General features: G+C 37.0%; 1 protein-coding gene across 9 annotated transcripts in view; it reads left to right on the top strand.

The window, feature by feature from the left end:
• Nucleotides 1-27,098, top strand: part of PTPRK (protein tyrosine phosphatase receptor type K) — a 571,143-nt gene that overhangs the window by 114,506 nt on the left and 429,539 nt on the right. For all 9 annotated transcript variants that reach the window (XM_086707798.1, XM_086707791.1, XM_086707797.1 and 6 more), the window contains exon 2: nucleotides 20,879-21,001. In XM_086707798.1, coding sequence (XP_086563924.1) covers nucleotides 20,879-21,001 — 123 coding nt within the window. The remainder of the gene's footprint in view (nucleotides 1-20,878; nucleotides 21,002-27,098) is intronic.

The raw sequence follows: 27,098 nt of genomic DNA, 5'->3' as shown, positions 1-27,098 counted from the left end.
TCGACAAGACATGCAATGCAGTTGTTACTGAGTATTGTATATCTCTCCCGGCTCTTCTCTCAGCATCCCTCTCTTAAACCTAATACCGGCACCCCTCCCCCAAACAACGTTAATCCAATCTTGGTCATCTCTGCTTTAGTACTAGCTGTTTTCTTTGGTCTTCATTCTTCCATCAGTACTTAGTTCATATGTCAATTTTCTGTGAAGTCTTTCTTGACCACCACCTACCTGAGTATAGTGTTTATTAATCGTTTATCCTGCTGCTGCACATGTGATGTATATTTTTCATATTACAATTTGCTTATATTTCTCTAACCCTTTTATATCAGGCACTTTTTTGTCTGTGTATTTCCAGTATCTAGTGCATTACCTACTGGTACTACCAGTACTTTAATAAATGCTTGTTGAATTGAATTCTTTACTGGTAACCAGATTCATTGAGCTCTGAGGTTACCTGTAAAGATATTATTAGCTCCAAATATTTAGACCTAACCATCAGAAATGTAGTACAACGAAGTTACAAAAAAAATCATATATGAGAATGAAGTTTTTCATCTTATATTTTCAATTATTTGCAATAGTTTTTATTAAAACCTTCCAATGTGCCATGAATCTTGCTATATTCACACAAGCCACTGTAATCGAGCAAATAAGCATCCAGAGTCTTTTATAGATGGGGACATAACATAACTGTAATTGTGACCATTACTGGATTAGGGTTTGTTTTTTCCATGGCATTCTCTTCTGCAAGACTCATCTGTGGCCTCTTGGTTTCAGATACTCCTCTTTAGCTCAAGTCTGTCCTTTCAGAAGAGAAGAGAAGTTGACAAATGGAAATTATCCTCAAGAGTCATCTATGCCAGAGTGGTTTGTGAGAGTGATTTGTGAAAATGTTTTTTTTTTTCTTCTCAATATATGTCTCAAATGGCACCTTTTCCACTGCTGAAATACGAATACAGTTCTTTTGTGCTTATTAAAATACTAAGCCATTGTTCTTTAAGAGGAAAAGCTTTCTTTAATTGTGGCAATTTTCTTGCAGCCTTGCACATTAAGCACATTTTTTTTTAATCTTTATTTATTTTTGAGAGAGAGAGACAAAGTGTGAATGGAGTAGGGGTAGAGAGAGGGAGACACAGAATCTGAAGCAGGCTCCAGGGTCTGTCTGAGCTGTCAGCACAGAGCCTGACGTGGGGCTTGAACTCATGAACCCTGGGATCATGATCTGAGCCAAAGTGGGACACTTAACCAACTGAGCCATCCAGGGGCTCCATAAGCACAAGTTTTTATATGATGCCTCATCCAGATTTTTCTTTTCTCTTTTCTTTCCTTTCCTTTCCTTTCCTTTCCTTTCCTTTCCTTTCCTTTCCTTTCCTTTCCTTTCCTTTCCTTTCTTTTTTCTTCTCTTCCCTCTTTTCTTGTCTTTTCTTGTCTTTTCTTGTCTTCTCTTTTCTCTTTCATTTCTTTTCTCTTTTTTTTTAAGTTTACCTATTTACTTTTGAGAGAGGCAGAGAGAGAGGGAGTCAGAGAATCCCAAACAGGCTCCACACTGTCAGCGCAGAGCCTGATGTGGGGGTTCAAGCTCATGAACCATGAGATCATGGCCGGAGCTGAAATCAAAGAGTTGGACACTTAACCAACTGAGCCACCAAGGTGCTCCCGTCCCCAGATTTTTCTTAAGAATAAATACATTATTTCCTGGGGCGCCTGGGTGGCTCAGTCGGTTAAGTGTCTGACTTTGGCTTAGGTCACGATCTCATGGTTGGTGAGTTTGAGCCCCGCGTCGGGCTCTGTGCCGACAGCTCAGAGCCTGCAGCCTGCTTCAGATTCTGTGTCTGCCTTTCTCTCTCTGCCCTTCCCCTGCTCACAGTCTGTCTGTCTCTCCCCAGATTAAATAAACCTTTAAGAGAAAAAAAGATTAAATACAATACTTCTTAAAGGAAAGGCCCCCCCCCCCCCCCCCCACGGAAGCCTTGGCATTAGAGAATCCTGGGATTGCTGGGATGGAGGTTTGGGAAGTGACGTGCTGAGAATAGCTCTGCCACGTCGTGCTGACTCTTGAATCATGTGAGCAAGTGCGCCGAAAGGAAACATTTTATCAGAGAAACAGTGAGATTAGGTTAGTCCCACTTACCTCATCTAGACTGTGTGCTTTCGAAGAGCCCCTGCCATGTCCTCATTCCGCCGTATGGCATCGGGAGCCCGGCTGCTTTTGTTTTTCAGGGGGATTGAAAAGTGCACAAGCTCTGTTATCAGACAGATACAGGTTTCAGTTTTCCAATTAACAGCCGTGTGTCCTGAGCAAAATCGATGAATCCTTTGCCTCTTGGGTTTTCTGAACTGTAAAATGAGAACAGGTTCACTTACAGTATTTGTAAATATTAAATGAAATTAAATATTCATGTTAAATGAAAAAGGATAGGCATTAACGTTTGTAAATATTAAGTTCAATAATATAAAATGAAATGAAGTGATTGTAAATAGTAGATGGAAGTACCCCCTACGTTGTCTGACATATAATATGGGATTTACAAAAAATACTTAGGTTTCCTTCTTTTAAAAAAAAATATGATCTTTTCTTGAAGTGTTTGGTTTCTAATATTCTAAACTGCATTTTGAAAAGCTTAGAAATGGCTCTGTTGCATTAGAGCAACTGGGCAGAGCAATAAAGGAACTAATTTCCCTCAGAAGATGAGGTTTTGAAAATAAGTAGTGGCAAAGCAATCCAACCTCTCGTGTGCTTGATTCATTTTTTAAAAAATTAGGTGGGGGCGCCTGGGTGGCGCAGTCGGTTGAGCGTCCGACTTCAGCCAGGTCACGATCTCGCGGTCCGTGGGTTCGAGCCCCGCGTCGGGCTCTGGGCTGATGGCTCGGAGCCTGGAGCCTGTTTCCGATTCTGTGTCTCCCTCTCTCTCTGCCCCTCCCCCGTTCATGCTCTGTCTCTCTCTGTCCCAAAAATAAATAAACATTGAAAAAAAAAAATTTAAAAATTAGGTGAATAGGGCACCTTGGGTAGCTCAGTCTGTTGAGTGTCCAACTTCAGCTCAGGTCACGATCTCACTGCTGTGAGTTCAAGCCCCGCATCAGCAGGGACAGCTGATGACAGCTCGGAGCCTGGAGCCTGCTTCTGATTCTGTCTCTCCCTCTCTCTCTGCCCCTCCCCCGCTGGTTCACTGGCATGCTTGTGCTCTCTGTCCCAAAAGTAAATAAATAAAATAGAAAAAAAAAACTGGGTTAATAACATACAGAATCTGCTATCTTTAAAAAATCTTCCACTCTCAGGAAATTTCATTTGTACACACACACACACACACAAAACAAAACAAAACAACAGCACTAAATTGGCTGATGGAGGCAAGCTGAATAATAAATAAGCATTGTAGGGTGGTGTGCAAATCAGGAACCAAAAACACTCCAGGAGGGAGGGCCCTGGGATAGAGGCTCTTTTTCATCATATGCTGAGTCTGGGAAAGTCCATTAACCTTAGAGAGTCCCTAGTGTAAATGGAAGCTAAGATACTTGTTTTACCTGGAGAAAAGGAGCTGATTCGGGTAAAATCTTGAGGTCCCTCGTCGTTCTGATACTTAATATAGTAAAGGTTGGAGAAAATGTGGCCTTTTCCTGTGAGCATTTGTTTTGCTTAATATTACAAATATATTTAGTATGAATAGGTTTGTGCTTTAGAGTTTGGGGAATATCACATGGAATGTTTCTCTATGCTGTCCCTCTTAAAGGCTAATCCAAGTTGTGACCAAGGGAGACCAGAATCCCAGTACTATAGTTTCTGCTTCCTTTAGTGACCTGTTAACTTTATTAGTCCTTTTGTGTTGTTGTTGTTGTTGTTGTTTTTGCTTTTGGATCAGGGTTTTTAAGGTGAATTAAATAAGATGGAAAGAGAAAAGTTACAAGTGGGTATCAGTTTGAATAAGAAAATGTCAAGGGAAATGAAGCTTTGTTTTGAGAAGCTGGCTCAGAATGGAAGGATAATCCTTTTACAGGGATTGTTTTAGGTTAAGCATCACATATGTGCACCTATAGACCTCCTTCCTACTTAACTGAACCTAGACTGTGGTCTAGATTAAACAAAAAGCTACATTTGCTTAAAGGATCCTTAAAGTCCTTTCCAGTTCTCAAGTCTAATGGTTGCATTGCACTCAGAAGAGTGTAGCCTTTGAAAAGATTAAATTTTTCAGAAGTGTCCTGCCACTGCAATCCCTTTGGTCAAGTGATTTCAAAGCCATCATGGTTGAATACCATTGATACCACAGCGGTCCTGCCTTAAGATAAAGGGTGTGAAAATATCCAAACAGATGCAAAGAGACCATCTGTCCTGAGACCCTAGAGGACATTCCTATACTGGGTGGAGAATTGTACTCAATGCCTTCAGGATCTTTTGCAACCCTTCACATTTTCAGATTTCTTCATTTTTAAATAAATGAGCATTTAGAACAAATGGAGCCCTGCATTTTCCTAAAACCAAGAAAACAAACAAAAGAAACAATACTAAGGTAGACTTCCTTGAGGTACAAAGAATGTTCTTTTTATACTCAGTGAGCAGCACTCCATGCAGATAGACACTTGGCAGATACCCTTGATATTGTGTTTCTCTTTCTTTATGGGATTGCTTTGAACTCTATCTGGAGTCAGGTTAGAATGTCCCTGCCTTGTCCTGCTTTAGGGATATGTAGGCGGGCTTAAATATAGTCACCATCTTCAAATAACTAGTTCTAGTAAATTAAATGCAGTCTACTACTGAAGAAATGTAGGGGTTGTACATGTTGAAATAAACTGTGTTAAAAATATTTATTACATGAAATAGATGCTAACAGAGAGAGGCATGGATCCTTGCTCTCCCAACAATTTCATGTAAATGGCATCTCTGAAAGGATGTCCAAATTCCTGGTGTGGGCATGTAGAGTAGACAGCTGAGTCACAGCTGCTAAAATGAGACTATGCCTCCTTCCCCTCTCCCAGAGAAGGAACGGGGACAAGGGAGTGAAAGACGGCTAATGCCAATTGGTTCCTTAAAATTCACTGGCTTGAGAAGTTTGTGAGATTCTTGAACCAAGAGGAAGCCATTACTTGACTACATGGGAGTGTTTGGAGCATGAAATCTGCTTTTCCTAAGGGGACTCTTGTGATTTGCCATCATTTGCAAAAATGTGTTGTTTCAGTCCAGTGTTTGTAGGGCACCGTGGTATCTGGCCTACAGTTTGCGGCTCCTTGTTTAGTCTGTATTTTTATTTGGTAATACCTGGTGGCGTGCTTGTCGGCTTTCTCTTCAAGTTTGATGCTACTCGTCCCTTTGAAGTGCTTATTTCCATCCATTGGAAGGAAGTTCCAGAAATACCAACTTTGCTTGGATTTGGATCCTGGATCAGTGCCTTACTAGCAGTGTGACTTGAAGTAATCACTTAACCTCAGGTACACTAAGCTTACCTCAGTTTCTTCATCTGTAAAATGAACATAATACTAGTACCACCGTTTTGGGTTGCTGTGGTTGTGAGGGTTACATGAATTACTTCACATAAAGTTCTTGAAGCATGCCTGGCACCTCGTGGCCGCTTGAGGATCATCAGCCGCTATGGTTGCTGTAGCTTCCTGCTGCTGCAGTTGCCCTGTGCTGACGTGACAGCGATTTCTCTTCCTCCTCTGACCCTGTTACCACTTTTATCACTACTCTCCTGCCTTGTGCCTCAAGAATATCCCTTTTCAAGTAGCGTTGAAGAGGAGTGGAAAGACTTAACGAACCTAACCAATGAGGAACACTCCAGCTAATAGGAAGAGCATTAATAAATTAGCATCTGTTCACCGTCACCACCGCTAGTATTGTTTAAGGAATTCCTAGGGATTTAAATAATTATACACGCACAGGAGGACAAACGTAGCATTGTTTAGACATTACTTTATACTTAGAAGTCCCAGGAACATCAACTGTAACATTATTAGAGCATTAGCAGAATGGTTGGGTACTGTACATTTTAAAAAAGTGAATGCCTTCGGGTGCCTGGGTGGCTCAGTCGGTTGACCGTCTGACTTTGGCTCAGGTCATGATCTCGCGGTTGGTGAGTTCGAGCCCCGCATCGGGCTCTGTGCTGACAGCTCAGAGCCTGGAGCCTATTTCCGATTTTGTGTCTCCCTCTCCCTGCCCCTCCCCCACTCATGCTGTCTGTCTGCCTGTCTGTCTCTCTCTCCCTCCCTCCCTCCCTCCCTCCCTCTCTCTCTCTCTCTCAAAAATAAACAAACATTAAAAAAAAAAGTGAATGGCTTTCCTAAATATTATCAATAAGCATTTAGAAAATACAACAGTTGGGAAGCGTAGTAAGAAAGGCACACCAAAATGTTAGCAGTGGTTATCTTTGTTTGGTAAGAATATATGTGATTTTTTAATTAAAAAATACTAATGTTTATGTAGTATGATATACTGTGAACTCTTAAATATTTTTTGCATGTTAATAATAACTGTTGGTGTTGCACTTTGTATTCTGACTAAATATTTTCATTAATCCCCTTTGAGATTCATAAAGCCTTTCTGAGTTTTGTTTGTGAATTCTAATGCATCTAAAGATTGTAACAGAACTGCATACCAAATGACACATATTGTAAAATGCTGTTACTTATATCTAGTTGAAGCTTCAGATGTAAAGAATAGATTTGATTGTAGGATTGAAATAAAACTGCTTTCACTTTAGGGGTGGAAAATTTAAAAATCTTTTCCTTGCTCTGAAAACACATATTTGTATGTTCTGGTGTAGAGTGTATACAATAATGTTGACTGGTTTAGATCTAATGTTTCTCTATGGTAAAGTTGAGATTTGGAAAAGGTATGGTATGCTTGGCACCCCAGGATTTGGAGAGATTTACTTTGTATCTTAAATGTTTAAGAAGAGGAGTGTGTTCATTTGCTTTTCTTTGGAGGCTGTAGTTGTTACTGTGATTATAAATTTAAGGCTGGGAAGAAAGTTTTACCACTATGGGCTCAGCCAAGTTAGTGATTGGGCAGGAAGTCAACTCTCCTGCCTTCAATTACTTACCCCGCAGTTCCCTTCCCTTGCGACTTCTAGGCTAGTGTTTTATAGTACTATAAAATTTTATTCTTCAACTCATACAATTCTCGCTTCACCCTTGGAGGTGTAATTAATGCCACTGAGTCAGATTTGATAGCCTTTCACTCACTGAGCTTTTGTGGTCTTAAAGAAGTCACAGATAGCTCAGTTCAAGACTATTTTGTAGACATTGCTGCAGCTTGGTGCAAAGCCATGTGACCAGTCACTAACTTTTAATGCTTCTCGATGTTTTGGTAGAAATAATTTTTCTTGAAAACATGACCATGTTATTGCTAATATTTCCACAGCAAAAAGTCTGTTTTACAAGATACCTCAATACATGAAAAACAAATCCTGATATGAAACACAGCAATTCATTTTCATGGATTATTAAGGGGAAGGGTGGAGGTGGACTGTGGCATCCCATAAACGGATGAATGATTCTCATTTTGGGGAGGGATATTTACTTGTTGACCTGATCACAGCAGGAAGAGGGTTCCTAACTTCACACATGTCCTTTTAGATGTGGTAGTCCTCAACAGGCTGTAAGATAAAACCTGTTGAGCAAGAATCTGAATGCCTCCTGCTGATCTGAAAACCTGCTGTGTATATACAGGCAGTTCTAGAAATTCTTAACTTTACATAATTCATGGTATTATGAGTGGTCTGCCAATTATGCTCAAATTAGGACTTTGCCATTTAGATTGAGGAGGTCACAAACTCCACTATCCACTATTTCGTGCATCTGGGCCTCATTCCCCCTCCCCTCCCCCCTTCCAACCTCTGGACTGTTCAGTCTCTTGGTCTTCAGCACAACCCCCTCTCTCCTTCTGTTCTTTCCCCCAAGGGATGCTTTCATTGCTTCAGGTCTCTATCACCTAAGTTATCTAACCCAACAGCCCTTTCTCCTGTTGTTACCTATTCTATAGAGTATCTCCTGAAAGAGTCTTAGTCAAATGCAACTACTAGGAATATCAGCTGATTGCTTGCTTTATACCATGATTTTCATGCCCTAGTTCCTCCAGCCCTATTTCCTTTGTGCGTTGTATTGATCTAAGTGAAAGTTAGGTTAACATCTCAATTGTAGACTAAAAGTAAAATTGAAATTGAGTGATAAGAGGACTTAGGAAGGTACTTGAAGTTGGAGGATCCTTTTCTATTTCCTCAAATAAGTTTATCATGTGATATCTCTAGTTGATGGCATTATATTCCACAAAGTGAAAATGCTGTTTGCAGGAATAGATTTTATTTTATCAGATTACTCTACTTATTTTATTAGATTTAATAGATTATTAGAAAATGCTCGAATTAAATACAGTTATGAGTAGTAGCTAGATACTCCCAATCATGGTCCAAGCATTTCACGTGGAAACATGTACATAAATGCATTCTCTGATACAGTTAGAAACCTGTCCTTCGCAGATGAAGTATCAGAAATGCTTTTGACATGTTTAGCTCTCTATTATACCTTAGTCTATTTTGCATTGTGGTTGTACTTTCAGATGAGGTCTGAAGTTGCTGAAGTGATAAGTGAAAAGGAGCTAAGTTATGTTATTAAATGTCAGGAAAATACTAGGAAGTTATACTCAAAGCCATTCTTCTAGATAATTTTATTTTTGGCCGACTTACAATGCTATTGCTATAATCACTCTTATCTTGAATGGTTTATCATAAAATGTTACTTCTCATAAGTGGTTTCCCTGTGTTTGTTTTCCCAATCTGCTTAAATAGCTAGTTCAAAGAGCTAGTAGCTAGGAAAGGATACTTTTATATCCTTGAATCTCCTATGACACTTTCTTCTTACCGTTTGTGCTGTTGATTCAACATTTCCTTACCTCTATAATGTCTTTTGGTTATTTTCATTGTCTAAACATTTGCCAAATAATTGCTAAATTCTATATTGCTTGTTAAAGTTGGCCTTTATCTTCACCAGTTGATAATGTTCAGCATTTAGGTTCCTCATGTGAATTAATTACGATAATACCTTACTAGCGTTCATTAGTCCAAAGTTTGTGATTTTATCTGCGTGCGCGATTGCTGTAAGGGCCCTGTGGGCTTGGAGATAGTCTTGTTGTCTTTGGGTGTCGTTGAAAAGCCCATAGGTAATGTGTTTTTCATTTTGGGGGGTGTTGGTAGTCCTGGGTTGTATATGTAGGACTCTAGACTGCGCATATGTGAACAGTTATGTAGGGTAAATTTAATTGCTGAATTAAAGGGCAAGTGATTAAAAACTTTGATAAATAAAACCAAATTGTCCCCTTAAAGTGCCTTTTGTCCTCCTTTGTTATCCCATGTACTGTCAATACTACATATTATCAATCCTTTGACATTTTGCAAATGATGTGGACAAAAAAAAATACAAACTTTTGTTGTAATTCGTCTTTACTTGGATAGTGAGCATGACAGGCTTAAGTTTACTGAAACATTAATTAAGGGCAATTTGTTTGTACTCATTATTTGCTAGGATGTCCATGATGTAATAATGCCTTTTATTTGATCTATTTTTAGAGATTTGAAAATTCCAAAATAAAAGCTATGATTTGAACTGAGAAGTGAGGCAGGGAAGCTGTCCTACTGAACAGCAGATTCTAGACTTTAAATGCTCATCACACTGCTACTGCCTTTAATCTATTATTCAAATCTTATTTGCCAGCTTCTCACCCCCTCATATTTGAAATTAGAAATTTCCAGGTTTTTATGTTTCATGCTGAAGAAATGTGTTTGCCTTTATCAGTAAGCTGTGCAGTTAGATAGATTTAAAGTCAGTCATTATGTTTTAGAGCAAGAACTAGAGGGACAATTAAAGTAAGAATGTTAAATAAATGGATATAATGCTTCCGCCAATCTAAATTTGACGAGACAAGGCTATTTCCCGTCTGTAGATGTCATACTTACTAGTCACAGGCACCAGGAGCCCCTGATCTGCGTTGAGTTTGCAGCGAAAGAAAGTTAACTTCTTATGTCTATTAAATTATTCTTCCAGGCCCAGACCTCTTTTTTTGCACTGAAGCACTTTTTAATATTTTTGAATTTCATCTGAAATTCTAATATAGGCAGAGTCAACATCTGTAAAATATTTTTATTATGTAAGAGTAGTTGGATTGTGGTAGTTTACATTTTAGGAGTTCTGGGGAGTAGAGTCAGTGGTAGCATGAATTTCTGACATACAACCGAATTTATTACCACAGAGCTACTTTCTTTTTTCACAAAAGCCCACCGATGATGTGATACTATTGTATTCTCACCTTCCCTTTTTTAATCCTCCAAATTATTGGTCATATTACCTGAAAAATTTCATGGAAGTGTAAAACAAAAATAAGGATCTCACCTAGATGTTTTCCCAACTAGAACTCTAGCTTAATGCTACCTGAGTGTGTACAGCTCTTAGCTTTAATGTCGTAGGATCTTGTGGAGAGATTTTTAAGATTCATTGGCACAGCATTCCTATGCAGTAGGTGGAAGTAGAGATGGGAGAGCAAAACCAAGTTGTCTTTTTGTTGGTATAGAGATGAGCAAACAAAGATACAGGCAGGCCTCAATCTTGGTGAGGCCCTGTGTAAAACCTCACACAACATTCTCGCAATGAAGACTCTCGCCATTAGGTCAGAATGACCAGTGTCTTACGTATCACTTAAGTGTCTGTGAGTAGCAGTGTTTTTTGTTGCCTGAGAAATCGTTATTGTATGTGGTGGTTCCACTAAATGGTAACCATGCGCACTCTTGAGAAAGGAAATTTGAGAAGAGGAAATTATTGTGATTCAGGCTGCAGCCGCTGATTTGGTCAGAAGTTGGTGCTGGGAAAGACTATGGTAGCATTCTTATCACAATTCTGGTCGAAGCCCAGAGAATGCTTACTTTATGAGGGAAGGGGCAGAGAGTCCTGACAACATGGTTTCTGACACCACTCAGTATTCATGGAGTGATTTACTTGTAGTTTGTTGTTTGAGTGGCTTGTTTGCTGTGGTCCTGGTGAGAGGCCAAACTGACTGTAGAAATGATGCTTTGAAGGAGAGAAATCGGTTAATACATTCTAGTATCAGTAGTTTATGGACTGATTGAAATGCTGATATCCAAATTTCTTTTTCTAAATAAAGATAATGGTGGGAAGAACCATAACTTGTTGCTCTTAAGAACATGTTTTAAAACTGAAAAACCTGAACACTGGCCTCTATGCCTTATACATTACACCAAATCTAGAAAGATTTTGATAGGAAAGGAGCTTCATATTAATGAGCAACATAATTTTTACTTTTGAGATGCATTTTAATTACTTACCTGAATTAGTTGGTTATCATTTCCTTGAAGTATATTTGAAAGTCTTATGAAACTGAATTGTTGACCTTCTTAAAAATGTGCTTGAGTATATTTAAGATTCCTTTGCCAATCTGATGTAAATCTTTAAATTCAAAGCCTCAGAGCCGATCTTTACCCTTCCTTGGGGAGGCTGGGTTACAGAATTCTGTTTTACATGGCTTCTGCATTTCATAGAACTCCCTTCATAAATGAAAAATGATCTATTACCCATCATGCTTGAGCTGAGTCTGGAGCAATGGCTGAAGTAAACCAGGATGTGTCTGATAGGGGTGAGGTGGAGCCCACCAGGAATCCCTCTATGAGAAACAAAACAAAGAAATGTTTAAATGTGAGCTTGGGTGGTTTTCCAATTTTACCGAAATGTAAATATGGCTGCAGTTGGGAATTTTATTTTTCAGTACATTTACTCTCCATTACTTTGTTCAGTGGGTTTGTCTAGATTGTGTATCTAACACTAAGCAAAAAAGATGAGGCTTTACTGGAATAGATAAAAGGATAAAAAATAGGAAAAGAAACTTGGGTAAATACATTAATGATCTGGGGAAAAACACCGTGTTTTCTAAACTAAGATTAATGTGAAGGCTACTGTAAACATTGCCAGAACAAATTGCTTTTAATTTATTTGCATGTTTTCAAAGATAGAAATGCTACTTGTTTTTACATGCTTTGGGGGAGATAAGGTGAAAAGTAAAGGTTGTCAAGCAAGCAAAGATGATAGGAGTGTTACGAACATACAAATTCTCAGCCTTAAATCACGCTATTTGAATACGTTCTTTGCCAAAGTTGCTAGTTAATCAGCTAGGCTTTTGCAGGTCGGTGCAATAGCGACCCTTTCCTATCTGTGACCTCAAACCTGAGAGACTTTGATGTGTGATGTGGTTCAAAGTTTACTATAGTTTATTCTCTAACAATGGAGTACTACCACGCCATCATACGGGTGGGATAGATAATGTGCTCTCTGTTGAGTAATGTCATGAAGATTTGACCATTGGGAGGGAGCTGTATTAGATAATTCTGAAAATATCTAATCTCACCTGATTTTGAGGAGCCATTTAGTGTAGGGGTTAAGAGTAAAGAACCCACAGTGCCCAGGTTCAGATCTTAGCTCTGATAGTTTCTTGCTCTGTGACTGGGCAATTTTATTTTTTTCTACTATGCAGTGCCTTTCATTAATATATTCCGTTTGTATTTAAATAAACCTCTTTTCATGTGTGAAATTATATCTATGGCCGTTTGGCATGTAATCATCCATTAGCTCCATAATGAGGTTTGATAAAGTCACATCCATATTGTCAGGACTGCCTATGTCACAGAGGCTTATCTTTGAGACTTGGAAATTAGGTATGGAAAACTTGGATTGCTTGCAACTGTCTTCTGAGTCTCCTCCCACAGTGGACATTACTCACATGTATTTGAGACAAAGGACTGTTAGCCTTTTTTTTCCCAAAGCTACTTCCCTGATTCATGCAACTACTCTTCATTTTATTTCACTTCTAGAAAGAGCACTGGATTAGAGATCCATAGAAAAAGATAATAAATGTTTGAAAAAATGTGGTTTTTTTACACATACTCTGTATGTAAATATTCGCATGATGTGTGCATGTATATACTGAGTCACAATGTAAAATATATTTCCCTTTGTGTCTTAAAAGTTTGGAAACAAGACTTAGAAGGCCTTGAAAGTGTCTTTAGCTTTTTCATATTCTTTTTCTTTTAAATAATTATTTATTTTTGAGAGAGAGAGAGAGAGAGAGCAGGGGAGGGGCAAAGAGAGAAAGGGAGACACAGAATCTGAAGCAGGCTCCAGAGTCTGAGCCATCAGCACAGAGCCGTAAACCCAGAGCCTGATTCAGGGCTTGCACTCACAAACCGTGAGATCATGACCTGAACCAAAGTTGGATGCTTAACCGACTATGCCACCCAGGCGCCCCAGCTTTTCCATATTCTAACTTTCTGAAAGGAATCTCTGCCCCAACAGATAATCTAATTTGATTTCAGATGTAGTTCTGTTATTCAATCTCCATTCAGTTTAGTTTCCTGGCTGTGGACCTCATCTTGATATATGGGGAAAAAATTGAGCCATATGGAGGTGGTGCAGAAATCAAAGATCCTTGGGTGTAAGCTTTGAATCAGACTATATACTGCCTATAATTTTCAAGAGTGCTTAGGATGGAGTGATCTAAAACCAGGGATTGGTGACTGTGGCCCACAGCCCAAATCCAGTCTGCTATAGCCATTTTTGTAAATAAAATTTAATTTGAATACATCCATATGCATTTGTTAGGTATTGTCCATGGCTGCTTTCTTGCTCCAATGACAGAGTTATATAGTTGGGACAGAAATGGTACAGCCTGCAAAACCTAAAATATTTATTCACTTGTTTTTACAGATAGAATTTACTGACCTCTGATCTAAAGGAAGGTACTTCCTAACTGTAAGCATATCTGATGATGGTAATATGGTAATACTGCTTTTATGGGAACGCTTTAGACTTTTTGGGTAAATTACACGGAAACTATAAGTTCCTTTCTCATTTAGGTTTAGCACTTAGATATGTGCATAAGTGTGCATCTGTATGGCATATATAGATAATAAAGTGTCAAGAATGGGACATGAGAAAATAAGGGCTCTGTGAAGAAAACTTGCTACATGCTAGGGGCTTTTTATGCATTGCCATTAATTTTCGTACAACTGTACTGTGGCTCTTATTGTTCTGATTTTATTAGGGTAGAAACTGAAGCTCAAAGAAGTAAAATAGCAAAGCTGTGCATGTGCTTAGCCTTTATTTCTTGCCGTGTCTAGAAATCATCTCTCCTACCACGTGAGTGGTGGTATTTGCCAGTTCCTTGAAATTACTGAAGTTTTATCAGTTGAAGTTTAGAGATTTTAATATTGCCTCTGGAAAGATGGAGGGGGGTGAGTTTGGGTTATTATTCTATTCTGGTTAAGTCACTCTTATTAAAGGAAGATTACTCCGTCAGATGGAGTATAGCATTGCTTTGAATCATAGACAATTTGAATAGAAGTCTTACAAGCTAAATAATGTTGGATTATATATATTAAACATATATTCTTGGCTGGAAATGGAACTTTAGGGATGAACAATCAGATAATTTATGGGTGTGTTTGAAATGAGCTCTTCTCTCATCATTAAGAGTCATTTGTATCTATCAATAAATGATGGGTTTGGATTTCCACAAATGTGTTTCATGTTCTTTTCTTTTATAAAGGAGCTAGGCTCAAATATTTTCACATACTAATTAGTTACCAGCAGGACAAAAGATTTTTTTTTATCTGAAGTAATGGTCTTTTAAGGAATTCTAATTCATAAATTTTCTAATTTTTCTTCAGTAGATCATTTTCAGTATTGAACCAGAGCAATGTATTATGACCCATGACTCATACTTATGTCCTCAGAGACATTCGTACTTTGCATCTATTTGGATTTTTTTTTTCTTATTTGAATTTCAGTACTTAAATTGAGAAGAAACATTGCTTATTTTGTAGATGTAAGATATCTGAACATTGATCATGGCATTGTCAATCCTTAGTAATTCCCAGAAGTGTAAAGTTGAGAGAAAGGAAAAAAAGACCTATTAAGATATCCCAGTAGATTTCAGAGGAAATATGAACTTTATATAAAAGCATCAATTTTTGCCCTTTTTCTAATAATCTGTTTTTCTGGGAATAGGCTTATTGACTCAGATTATAAATGGCATTACATTTAAGATATTTAGTAATAAGTTCCTTTTTTATGCTTTTGAATTTTTTTGTGTAAAAATATGTTGGCTTCTTTGTAATGAGTTCTGGGGATTATACCAGTTAACTTGTATTATGGTTTCTGATTAGCATAGATAGAGATGATCTATTCAGAGTTTAATTCAGTATTGTATGTGTCCTCAGGTAACATGAATTAATCCTTATTTGTGTTTTTAACACAAATCCTTATTTGTGTTCCAAAGTTGATGATCCCTTACATGAGCAAATTTGTGAACACAGCTTAATTCACAATTGGAAAAGATTAGTTTGTCCATTTTTGAAGATCATAAAACAACTGTACTAAAGATGTTATATTTGGCAACATATTTTGTCCAGGACTTTCCTCTTTTAAAAATCTTATATATTCTGGGGGGCCTGGGTGGCTCAGTTGGTTAAGCATCCAACTCTTGTTTTCAGCTCAGGTCATGATCTCATTATGAGATTGAGCCCTGTATGGGGCTCAGCTTGAGCCTGCTTAAGCTTCTCTCTCTCTCTCTCTCTCTCTCTCTCTCTCTCTCTCTCTCCCCCTCTCCCCCTCTCTCCCTCTCTCCCTCTGCCCCTACCCCTGCTCATGCTCTCTCTGTAAACAAAACAAAACAACCTTGTATATTCCAAACTATTTAAGAAAATAAAAAAAAACAATATTCTGTGTCTTTAACTAAATGAAGCTTGTTCTTTATATATATAGTAAAGAGCCATGAAAGAAAATCCTCTATGTTTCTTGCTGTTATACTCAGTGAGAAAATTATGACTGCATGGGTGCCCTGGAGGACAGAATGTGGGAGATCCTAGTGCAATATCTTTTAAAATAATGCCCTTAAATACAGAGAACAAACTGAGAGTTGCTGGAAGGGAGGTGGGTGGGGGGATGGGCTAAATGAGTAATGGGTATTAAGGAGGACACTTGTTGGGATGAGCACTGGGTGTTATATGTAAGTGATAAATCACTAAATTTTACTCCTGAAACCATTATTACACTATATGTTAACTAACTTGGATTTAAATAAAATTAAAAATAATAAAACAATGTCTTTCACAAAATGTTCAGAGCTGTCCAGGGCTCTACTGACTTTTTAGTTTTCACCTATTTAACTTTGTTCTTTTTTAAAAAATATTTTTTAACATTTTTATTTATCTTTGAGAGACAGAGATAGAGAGCGAGCAGGGGAGGAGCAGAGAGAGACGGAGACCCAGAATCCGAAGCAGACTCCAGGCTCTGAGCTGTCAGCACAGAGCCTGACGTGGGGCTCGAAACCACAAACCATGAGACCATGAGATCATGACCTGAGCTGAAGTCTGACTCTCAACCGACTGAGCCACCCAGGCACCCCTTAACTTTGTTTTAAATGAACCCAACAGTGGCTTTTATGGAAAAGTTTGACGTCAGAAAGGATTTGAGTTCAGCATTCCACAGAGAGCGTCTCTTATTTCCATGCTCTCTCATAGAGTTTGCCACCATCTATTTAAATAAACACTCAAGAATCTAAATACTGGATGTTGGGGCAGTAGAGTTTTGGGGTTGGGATATTGATGTTTCTCAGTACCAGTTCTTTCAGTGAGCAGCTTAGGAATGGAAAGAAATTCAGGCAAATTCAAATGAGCTTGATTTTTCTCTTCAGGTGAACAGTTTGCAAAGCCCCATCAGTGGGTTGCTGTCGTGGAAGCAGACCATTGCGGTGATAGATCTGTCTGTCCCTTAGCTAACTGATGGCTGTAGAGGAATTGGCAATCTGTGAAATGACACTAAAGAAGTAGTTTTACTCCAAGGGTCAAGAAACTTGTGGCTGCTGTTTCTCTGACATGATTTGCGGATACTCATTGTAGTTACTTGTGGCAAATACAACAACTGAAACATAAGCTGTTTCCTTACTCATTTCTCATTCCCTCTGCCTAACTAAAGTTCTTGAACATCACTTAAGGATTTCCTCCTTTTGTTCTGCCATCTAGTTTCAGAGAAACTTTAAATTCATGAGTTATGTTTTTATGAATTAGAAACTTACCGAGATACTTCTCATTTAAGTAGGTATTAATGCTATGTATAAAAATCTCTTAAACTCAGGAACATGTGTATTTAACACCATGTATTAGAAGACTTTGTGAGACTTTCTAGTGAGCCTTAAATGGTAAACAGGATTGTTATGTAATGGAATTACCTCAAGATATATTATGTCCTATCTGTTGGAAGGCTGAACCAAACATCTACCTCCTTTTTCCTCCATTCCTCTTTAAACTCTGCATGGCTACTAGAGTTATTATTTCTTTTTTTTTTTTATTTTTTTTTTAATGTTTATTTCTGAGACAGAGTGAGACAGATCATAAGTGGGGGAGGGGCAGAGAGAGAGGGAGACACAGAATCTGAAGCAGGCTCCAGGCTCTGAGCTGTCAGCACAGAGCCCGACACGGGGCTCGAACTCACAAACCATGAGATCATGACCTGAGCCGAAGTCAGTCACTCAACCAACTGAGCCACCCAGGCGCCCCTAGAGTTATTATTTCTATTGTTATTGTTGTTGTTATTTATAGCATGGCTTGAATTTTGCCTTACTCCTGAATAAAATCATTTAATGGCTTCAATACAACTACAGAATAAAATCTAGAAATTTTATATCTAAAATCTTTCATATTTAGTTTTCTAATATTTGTTTCATTATTTTTAAATTTTTTTTTTCCAACGTTTTTTATTTTATTTTTGGGACAGAGAGAGACAGAGCATGAACGGGGGAGGGGCAGAGAGAGAGGGAGACACAGAATCGGAAACAGGCTCCAGGCTCCGAGCCATCAGCACAGAGCCCGATGCGGGGCTCGAACTCCCGGACCGCGAGATCGTGACCTGGCTGAAGTCGGACGCTTAACCGACTGCGCCACCCAGGCGCCCCTGTTTCATTATTTTTAAAAAGTATTTATTTGTTTATTTATTTTAAATAAAGTTAACATATAGTGTAATAATGGTTTCAGGAGTAGAATTTAGTGACTCCTTACTTACATATAACACCCAGTGCTCATCCCAACTTAGCCCATCCCCCCATCTAACACCCCTCCAGCAACCCTCTGTTTGTTCTCTGTATGTAAGTTTCTCTTACGGTTTGTTTCTTCCTTGTCCCCCTACATGTTCATAACAAAGAAATTGTTGAGAATAGTTGAGATCCCCCAACATCCCATGTTTCTTTAGAATTGCATGCCTTTGTTCTTTCTTTTTCTCTAGTTTTAGTCCCATCTCCATTTTGGCCCAGCATTGTCTTTACTCATCTTTATAGGCCTAGATCCATGAAGCCTTCCCTAACCAACCTTGGTATAGGTAGCCAATTCATTTGTTTTTGTGTTCTTTGTGACCTTGTGTTCTTTGTGTTCTATGTGACCATACTGTTACCATCCCTCATAAGACAACAAACACACTGTGTGTGTGTGTGTGTGTGTGTGTGTGTGTGTAGATATATACATATATCTACAATATATATATTTATTATATATATATATCCCCCTTCCTTCACTCCATGTCTGCCTATGCCACTATACCATTCATTAAGTTAGGAACAGTTTTTGTTTGTTTGCTTGTTTTTTTAAATTTCTTATCATCTAGTTCAATATATTACATTAGTACTTACCCTTGAAATACAAAATACAAAAAGATTTAAAAATCTTTCACAAACAATTTATTGATATGTCCTATATGCGGTAAGTAGATATATGGTACCTCTTAGATTAGAATTTACTGTAAGCTGTAAAATAAAAAATCATCTTTTAAGAATTTTCTTATCAATCAAGTCAAGTGGATCAGTAACTATTTCCAAAGCTCTTGAATGGTATGGCAGTAATATGCAACAACAAATAGTAGGGGTTGACCCAGTTCTTTTGTACAGATAGTTGTAGTGGTTATTGCTAATCAGAATCCTGGAGTCTAAAATTAACAATGGCTATGAAGGGCAGCAATTAAGGTCATTTGTCTTCCAAATGAGGCAACGTAGGTTCCACTGGTAGTTTAAATTTACATACAGAGGGCATTCACACTATTATAAAGGGCAGTGGGGGCCCTGAAGGCATGTGTTCCAAAGCGGCAAGTCATTTTGAGTTTGTGATAGCAAATTATATTTTGAGAAAAACTTTCCCCTTGCTATGTGAAGATGCATTTCCTAGCAACCTTTCTTCATTGATTAATTTTAAATTAAGAAGTACATCATCTTCCATGAAAGCATGGATAAAGAGGCTATTTTGGGCATATTTAAAAGACATTATTAAGCTTTCAAGCTGCTGAAGTTTGGTTATTTTAAAGGATTGATGTAGTCATAAGAATGATTCATGATGCCCACAGACATGTTCTGCTTTTGAAAAAAGGTTATTAGGGCCATAATGTCATCTGAACATCTCTGATGTTGCCTTCTTTGCCGGTGATTCAGGCTTGTCTCTGTCATTGGCAAGTACTTGTATTCATATATACACTGACAGACTTTTGATGAAAAAAAGTGAATTCCTTGTTTGCAGAGAAGCATTTATAGTCCTGAAGTTTACTACTCTGTAGTCTGCTGTTTGGTCAGAGAATTCACTGATTTTCTTCACAAAGATCCCCATGGAAACTAAACAAATAACTTACTTGAAAGGAGATAGGTTATTGGTTTTTCTCATTAAACCCACTGCTGAATTTTCATTAGTTCTAATCCATTTTCTTTCAAGATTAGACATTCAGGCCAGTTCTTATTTTCATGAATGGAATAAACTAAGTATGTTGAATTTTGTGTGCCTGTATATGTAGGTTGAGAAGCAGAAGTAAGTAATCATTCCACTTATACCAAAAAATTACCCCTGAGAATAAACCCAGGAAAATGACTGATGTAAAGGGGAAAGGCTACCTCCATTAAACACACACACACACACACACACACACACACACACACACACACACAAAAGTTATTAAATAAAGTGGCAGAGGTGACAGTGATGATCGACTAATCTGATCAGGTTTATGTTTTAGTTTTTTCCCTTTTAAGTTCTATGAAAGTAATCTAGATAAAGTATGGAAGAATGTATCACTGACCCCAAACACTTTTAGACACCATAAAGTTTTGTATGTTTTATTTGCTATTTCAAATGTTCTTTCAAAGTGTTCTTTTAAAGCAAAGAATTTGGTAAGCCTTAAGTATTAACTTCACCTTTTTTGAACTTGCATTATGAAAGAAGATAATTTTCACTCATTCCCTTTCTCTCCTTCTCCTCACTGAAGTTGTTACAATCTATTTAGGTTTTAGGTGGTTTGTATATTTCAGGGAAGCTTTACTTACAAGTATTCTCTACTATTTTTAAAAAAAAATTTTTTTATTTATTTTTGACAGAGACAGAGTGTGAGCATGAGCTGGGGAGGGGCAGAGAGAGAGGGAGACACAGAATCTGAAGCAGGCTCCAGGCTCCAAGCTGTCAGCACAGAGCTCGATGCAGGGCTCGAACCCACCAACTGTGAGATCGTGACCTGAGCCGAAGTCAGACGCTTAACCGACTGAGCCACCCAGGCGCCCCCTCTACTATTTTTTATTCTTCAAAATCTGCACCTCAGCCTTCCTTCTGAGGCTCAAACTTATTTCTTATTCAAACAGAGACTACTGATAGAAATTCATTTTATATGAAAATTTAATGAGGATAGTCAAAAACAGGAGTACCATTTATTATTAAGAGTGCCATTTTACATATTTCAATATAATCTTTCCTTCTCCAGCACATTCTCAATTTTTAGCAAATCTGTGTAGAATGTAATGGTAATCTTTCACTTCTTCTTTCAGGTGGCTGTACTTTTGATGATGGTCCAGGGGCCTGTGATTACCACCAGGATCTATATGATGACTTCGAATGGGTACATGTTAGTGCCCAAGAACCTCATTATCTGCCACCTGAGATGCCTCAAGGTGAGAATCATTCTGTGTTCCCAATGTTGGGCGAATGGCTTTGGAATATGTAGCATTTTCTTGCTTTGGGTGTAACACAGTCATTTGTTATAGTAAACTACTGTGGTCAGGCTACTTCACCACATCTCGGAGCCTTATTGTTGACTTTGACTTTTCCTCGATAACTTTCTATAATCTTGTGTTCAAGAGTGCTCACTGTATCTTTGTTATTATCTCTGATCGGGAAAATAGAAGTATTTGTGTGTTTTTTTTTTCCAATTTAATAAAGAAGCAGAATGGAAACAAAATCAAGGGGGGGACCTATAAAAGGAGAACAAACAAAATACTTTAAAAATAATCTAAGATGAAGATCAGCTCACTTCGTACTACTCAGTTGAATTATATAGGTTTAGTCCAATCAGACTGAAAGGAAGGATTTCTTTTCCATGATGGGGAGAAAACATATCTCATTGTCACTCTGCTCTTGAGCATGGCAGTGGCTCTGGGGAGAGGCAGCCAGGAGACAAAAATATGTCCCTTGATTTCTGGTTTTGTGAAATAATACATCTTCTTACTGGTTAAGCCAGTTTGAGTTGTGTTTTCTCTTACTTGTGAAAAACACATTAGCATAGGGTATAATATGTACATATCATTTTATAGTACTATTATTTATTAGTACTACCAGACTAGAATATGTGCCTTTAATTCTACATATTAACTTGGGACTAATTCCAAGCTCTGTGTATATATGTTTAGCAGTAACTTATTAAATTGTAAAAATTGAAAATGTAAACAGGAATAATAAAATAAAATTGTAAAAAGCATGAACTATTTTACTTCCAATATTTAGAAATAAGTACAATTTATAAATATATATTTTATGTAATCATGTGTATATAGTAGCATACAATCTAATGTTTAAAAATGTAATATATTAATATGCTGTGTAGTAAGATATAATCATATGTAATTGATACCGATTATCTATTACTAATACCTTAAGTTTTAACACAGATTTTCAGTACCCTTATTATGTTATTTTAAAAATACTTTATAAATAATTTTCTACAAGTTTAGAAAGACCTTCCTATAGTGAGTGAATTTTAGATATGACCGTTTTAGACATAGATATTGCATATGAAAATGTCAATACAAGTGAACCAAAGAAGCATATTTTACCAATAGCATTTCTGCATTTACTAACCAATATGATTTAAAAAGCCAAAAAGTTAAATACATCAAGAATAAACAACAACACACAGCAAGTATACAAAGTAAACCGAACCAAACCTAAAAATTACATTTCCACATTATGGTTTGGAATATAGTAATTATATCCACTGAAAAGTTGTTTTATTGGTCCACACTGTAATGCGTGTATTGAGAGTAAGGTGAATTAAATCTGCTTTCTGTTTAAATTGTCACCTTCCATGGCTGAGTAGGCAAATAAATGGTTATCTCTGAAGCTGACCTGAGCCATAATTTTCTTGCCAGAGGAAGAAATTGGTAGTAGGTGGCTGAAACCCTTTGCTTCTTATGTGTGACCCCTATGTGGTCAGCAGGCTACTTTAGTTTTGTATGTAGGTTTATGTTTTTCTTTGAAAGATACATAGCCTTATTTTCTTCGTACATTTTAATTAAAGAAACTTCTGTAACATTTCACTTGAGCTTTCTCTGTGGTATATTTAGAATTTTTTTTAATATAAAATTAAAAGGGGTGGGCTGAGATGCACACATTTTGACTGTTTATCATCAGAGAATAATCAGAAAGATGTTGATTTATGGAAATGTTACCATTGTTAATTATCATTGAAGATGGATAATGAATAGCTGAAGAGATACTGCTCAGATGACCTTGTTGGCTCACCTTTGATGAACAGCTTAATCGGTGGTTACAGTACAGGATGATATGCACCGAAAATGAAAGTGTTTGAAATTCAGCCACATCTTCCAATTAATAGGACATTAAGTAATTAATCATGCAGAAGAGGGAAAAGGTCATGACTACTTTATTTTTGCCGAATGTGACTTGTATTTGGTCTTTAGGGAAAGTGAAATAAAGCACCCTTGTGTATATTCTTCTTTTATTGTTCTCTTTTTACAAGAGAATCTGTTTTTTTTTTTCCATTTTCCTTCTGATATTTATTTAAAATACTCATTGAACATTGTTCATAAGTTATAAAAAAAAAGGAGATATTTATATTTATCCTATTACAGTTTGGTGAATGATCCATTTATTTTCAAATATATAGTCAAGCATGCTGACTTGTTTCATTTATAAAAAAAAAAATAAACTAACAAACAAAACTCAAAAATTAGACAACCCTCAAGTAAGAAATCTAAGTGTCAGATACATACTTGTTAGTGATCTACTGAACTCTCTAGACAGTACTTGCACACTTTTTATTGGCTTTTGTTTATTGACATTTTTGGACTGGAAACACAGAAGGGAAGAAGAAAGATAGGGTGGGCACATAGATTAGAATAAGAGAAGAATCAAGATGAATAGAAGACAAGAGGAAAGAAGAAAATTATTTCCTAGAGACATACTGCTATCAATAATTGCTTCGAATGTTCGTCAGCAGTTGCTAGCCTCCACACTCCCTTTGTCAGTTGACAGTGATGGTGGCTGGAAGCCCTGTTAAGTTCATTAACAATAGTATGCAAAAGAGTGAATTTAGGCCATTTGGTATTAGGATAATGGCCAAAAATCATATGAAAATATGAGCATCTTCCCAACTCAGTCACCAAGAATATGTGAATTAAAACCACAATGAGAAACTGCTACATACTCAGCATAAAGATGATAATCAAAATTTCAAGTGGTTGTAAGAGTATGGAGCAAGTGAAACTCTCATGTACTACTGGTTGGAGTATAAATCAGTACAAGTACTTTATACAACCTATTGATCCAGTAAATCCAATTTTGGGTATAAGCCCCGCAGAATTGAGTACACATGTTCTACAAATGGCATGTGCAGAAATGCACCAGTATTTATAATAGTCCCAAATTGAAACAGTGCAAAGATGTCTGTCAACACTACAATGGATAAATAAGCTTTTATGGTGATGCATTCATAAAAGGGAACATTACACAACAATGTGCATGAATGAACTATTGCAATATATGATATAGGTGAATTTCACAAACATAATCTTGAGGGAAAGAAAGTAGGCATGAAAGAATATGTACTGTATTTCATTTAAATAAATTTCAAAAACAGGTAAAACTATTGATGATGTTGGAAGTCAGGGTTTTACTTACATGCAGGAGGGGTTAGCAGGGGTGAGGGATTATTGGTGCCTGGACAGTGGCATGAAGGGGCTTCTGGGTGAGTAGTACTGTAGTTCTTGATCTGGGTGATGTTTTCACAGTTGTGCTCAAACTGAAAAACCATAAACTTGTACAGTTGTGAACTCTGTTTTTTTCTGTGTCTTATTTATTAATGAGAGTTGGCAAAAAAATAAAGCAAAATAATGAGAGTTGCCGCAAAGTGTTCACAGGGATGCTATGGGAAAACTGAACTAGTAATTAAAAATGTTATAGATTAAGAGAAAAGATGTATCAGAAGAGATCTCAAATGGGCTCAAACTCTCTCCCACCATTCTGGATCCCCGCCCCAACATTCAAAGATACTATGGTCTTTGAGCGTCTGTGAGCCATCGAAGTTCTCTTCCCTCTGCATAGACAGTTCTCTGTCTACTTATCCACTCACCAAACTCTTATGCATTCTTACGGTCTACTCAGGTTCCGGCTGCACTGGGAAGATTTTTTCTGATTGGCTTGGAACTCTTCTATTTCTTCTATCCTCACATCCAAATATGTTTCCCACTGTACCTTTTACCTATTTCGCTTGTAGCTATTACTATTCTAGTATCATCTTTGTATGTGTTATTCTGTCCATTATGCTGTAAGTCCTTCATAAACATAAACTGTTTTCATCTTTGATTTCCCAAGACGCCATGTCATTTTCCTTAGGCAAAAGTGTTAACGGACATAATGTGGTTTTAAATACTTTGATCAAGTATTAAACAAAAAAAGATTTTTCTTTCCCCTGCTAAAGATTTAATTGAATAAAAAATACTCCATGTCTTGAACATTACATTCAGTTCACATTTTAATGTAATTAGAAGACTTTACATAATTATTAATATTTGGCTTTTGCCTTTATAATCTTACCTGTTTATTTAAGATATAATTTTAAATGTTATTAATACTACCAAGAAGGAGTTCCCTTTATTATTTGTCTCTCCCTCTCTCTTTTGTCTTTTGCACATCAAATTAATCCGAATCTTTACTTCTCAGAAGCCTGGAATGAGAATGAGAGATGTTGCATAGAACTAGAAATTATTCTTTGACCTCAAATTACCTCTGTGTCTGTGACTTTGTTTGTCAGATATTCTTTTATGCTTATGACCTCATGAAACAAACTCATTTCACCATTTTACTGTATTCTGTCCTAGATCTAAGAATAGGTATCATGATTGACATCTCAGTACTTTTATTGTGTTTATAACTGCTTTTTTAAAAATTTAACAGCTTTTTGTAAAGTGACTAATTAAATTTTAGTGTAGAGTCTTTAGAGAACCCATACGATAGTATTTCAGATTATGACTACATCATATCCCACCTTCAATTTGGTACTTTTCACTAACAATAATGTAAATCACTATACTTTCTTCTATAAAATGCACATGCACTATGTGTATGGCAGAAAATAAAAGCCCTCTGTCATTAAATTTATCTGAAGACTGATGTAAGAAACCAATTCTCTTTTGTTATAATACCTAGTGAGGTGCGTTATTCAGCAGTTTAAGAACCTACTGGATCTCAATTCTACCCCTTTGTCAAGACCCCCAAACTAAAATGTAGAGAACAAATACATTCCACAGAGAAGGATGAGGAATGAACAATGCTATTAATAAATATGTCTTTATATTAATTTATTACATTTAGAACTGTATATCCTTTTATTTTTTGAATCTCAGCATTTAAACTTGAATTATTAGCCAGATTGTTAAAATAAAGCTTGCCTTCTTCAAATATTTATTTGGAGAGACAAAACGTGTTTGTGTATTCAGTAGGGAATGTGCATGGGTCACATGATTTTGTGCCTGGCTTTCTTCTGATAGTGTGATGTAGTTAAAAATCAAATAAAACATTGGGTTCCACAATTTGATTCATATGATAACATTTTATAGGTAATACAATTTCAGCTATGTTAAGATGATAGTCTCTTAGTTTTATAACAGAAGACTTATAGTCATAATTTACTAAACAGTATTATGTATGCAGTGTATCACATTTTAATATACCTGAGGAGAAATTTCAAGGGAGTTTTTTGCATTGACTTACTATTTCTAACCTAGAGTCTATCTCTCTGGGAACCGTAATCACTCATTAAAATGAGTGGATCACCTTGCCTAATATTTTGACACTCTATTATAGGCAGTTGATAACAAGACACACGTTTCTACAAGGTCATAAGTGCCAAAATCTCACACATCTGAATGAACAGAAGTAGTTGACAGCAAATTTACCAGAGTTAGAACATGATAGAGATTGTAGAATAATGTTATGTGTATGTGTAGAGATATTAAGTTGTAGTATTATGACTGGTTTTGTTTGTGTTAGAGGAATAGAGCAAATCAGGCCAAAATACTGGTTTGTTTTCTTTTTGTCATCCACTCATCATTGTCTCTTAATATGACTAAAGGTAGTGTGTATATGTGTGTGTGTGAAGCTGTGTGGTGGTCCTAAGGAGAACTGAGAGATGGGTGGTAGAGGGGAGATGAAGGGCAGAGAGACATGGAGGAGAGAGAGGGAAAGGGTAAGAGAATATAGCTTAGCATAAGTCCATTAACACAGACGGGGAAACTTCTAAGTATCAGATATAGGCATTAGATTCTAAGAAGGTGACAGAGCCTGAAAACCCTACAAGTTCAAAACTGTAAGGTCATGCATCATTCTATGATTTTCAGTTTTTTTAAATAATAGGACTCTTATTTTGAAAATAATATTTTGCAGTGCTCAGATATGTAAAATCAACCACAATGAGCTAATGGTCCCAGAATCTGTTTGCTTTGTACTCCTACATCCCTACCCTTATTCCTTTCT

Source organism: Puma concolor, chromosome B2 (genome assembly GCF_028749965.1).
Source record: "Puma concolor isolate L17-30 chromosome B2, mPumCon1.1.hap2, whole genome shotgun sequence".
Lineage (NCBI taxonomy): Eukaryota > Metazoa > Chordata > Mammalia > Carnivora > Felidae > Puma > Puma concolor.
Note: the sequence above shows the minus strand (reverse complement) of the source record. Positions and strands in the feature narration are given on the sequence as shown.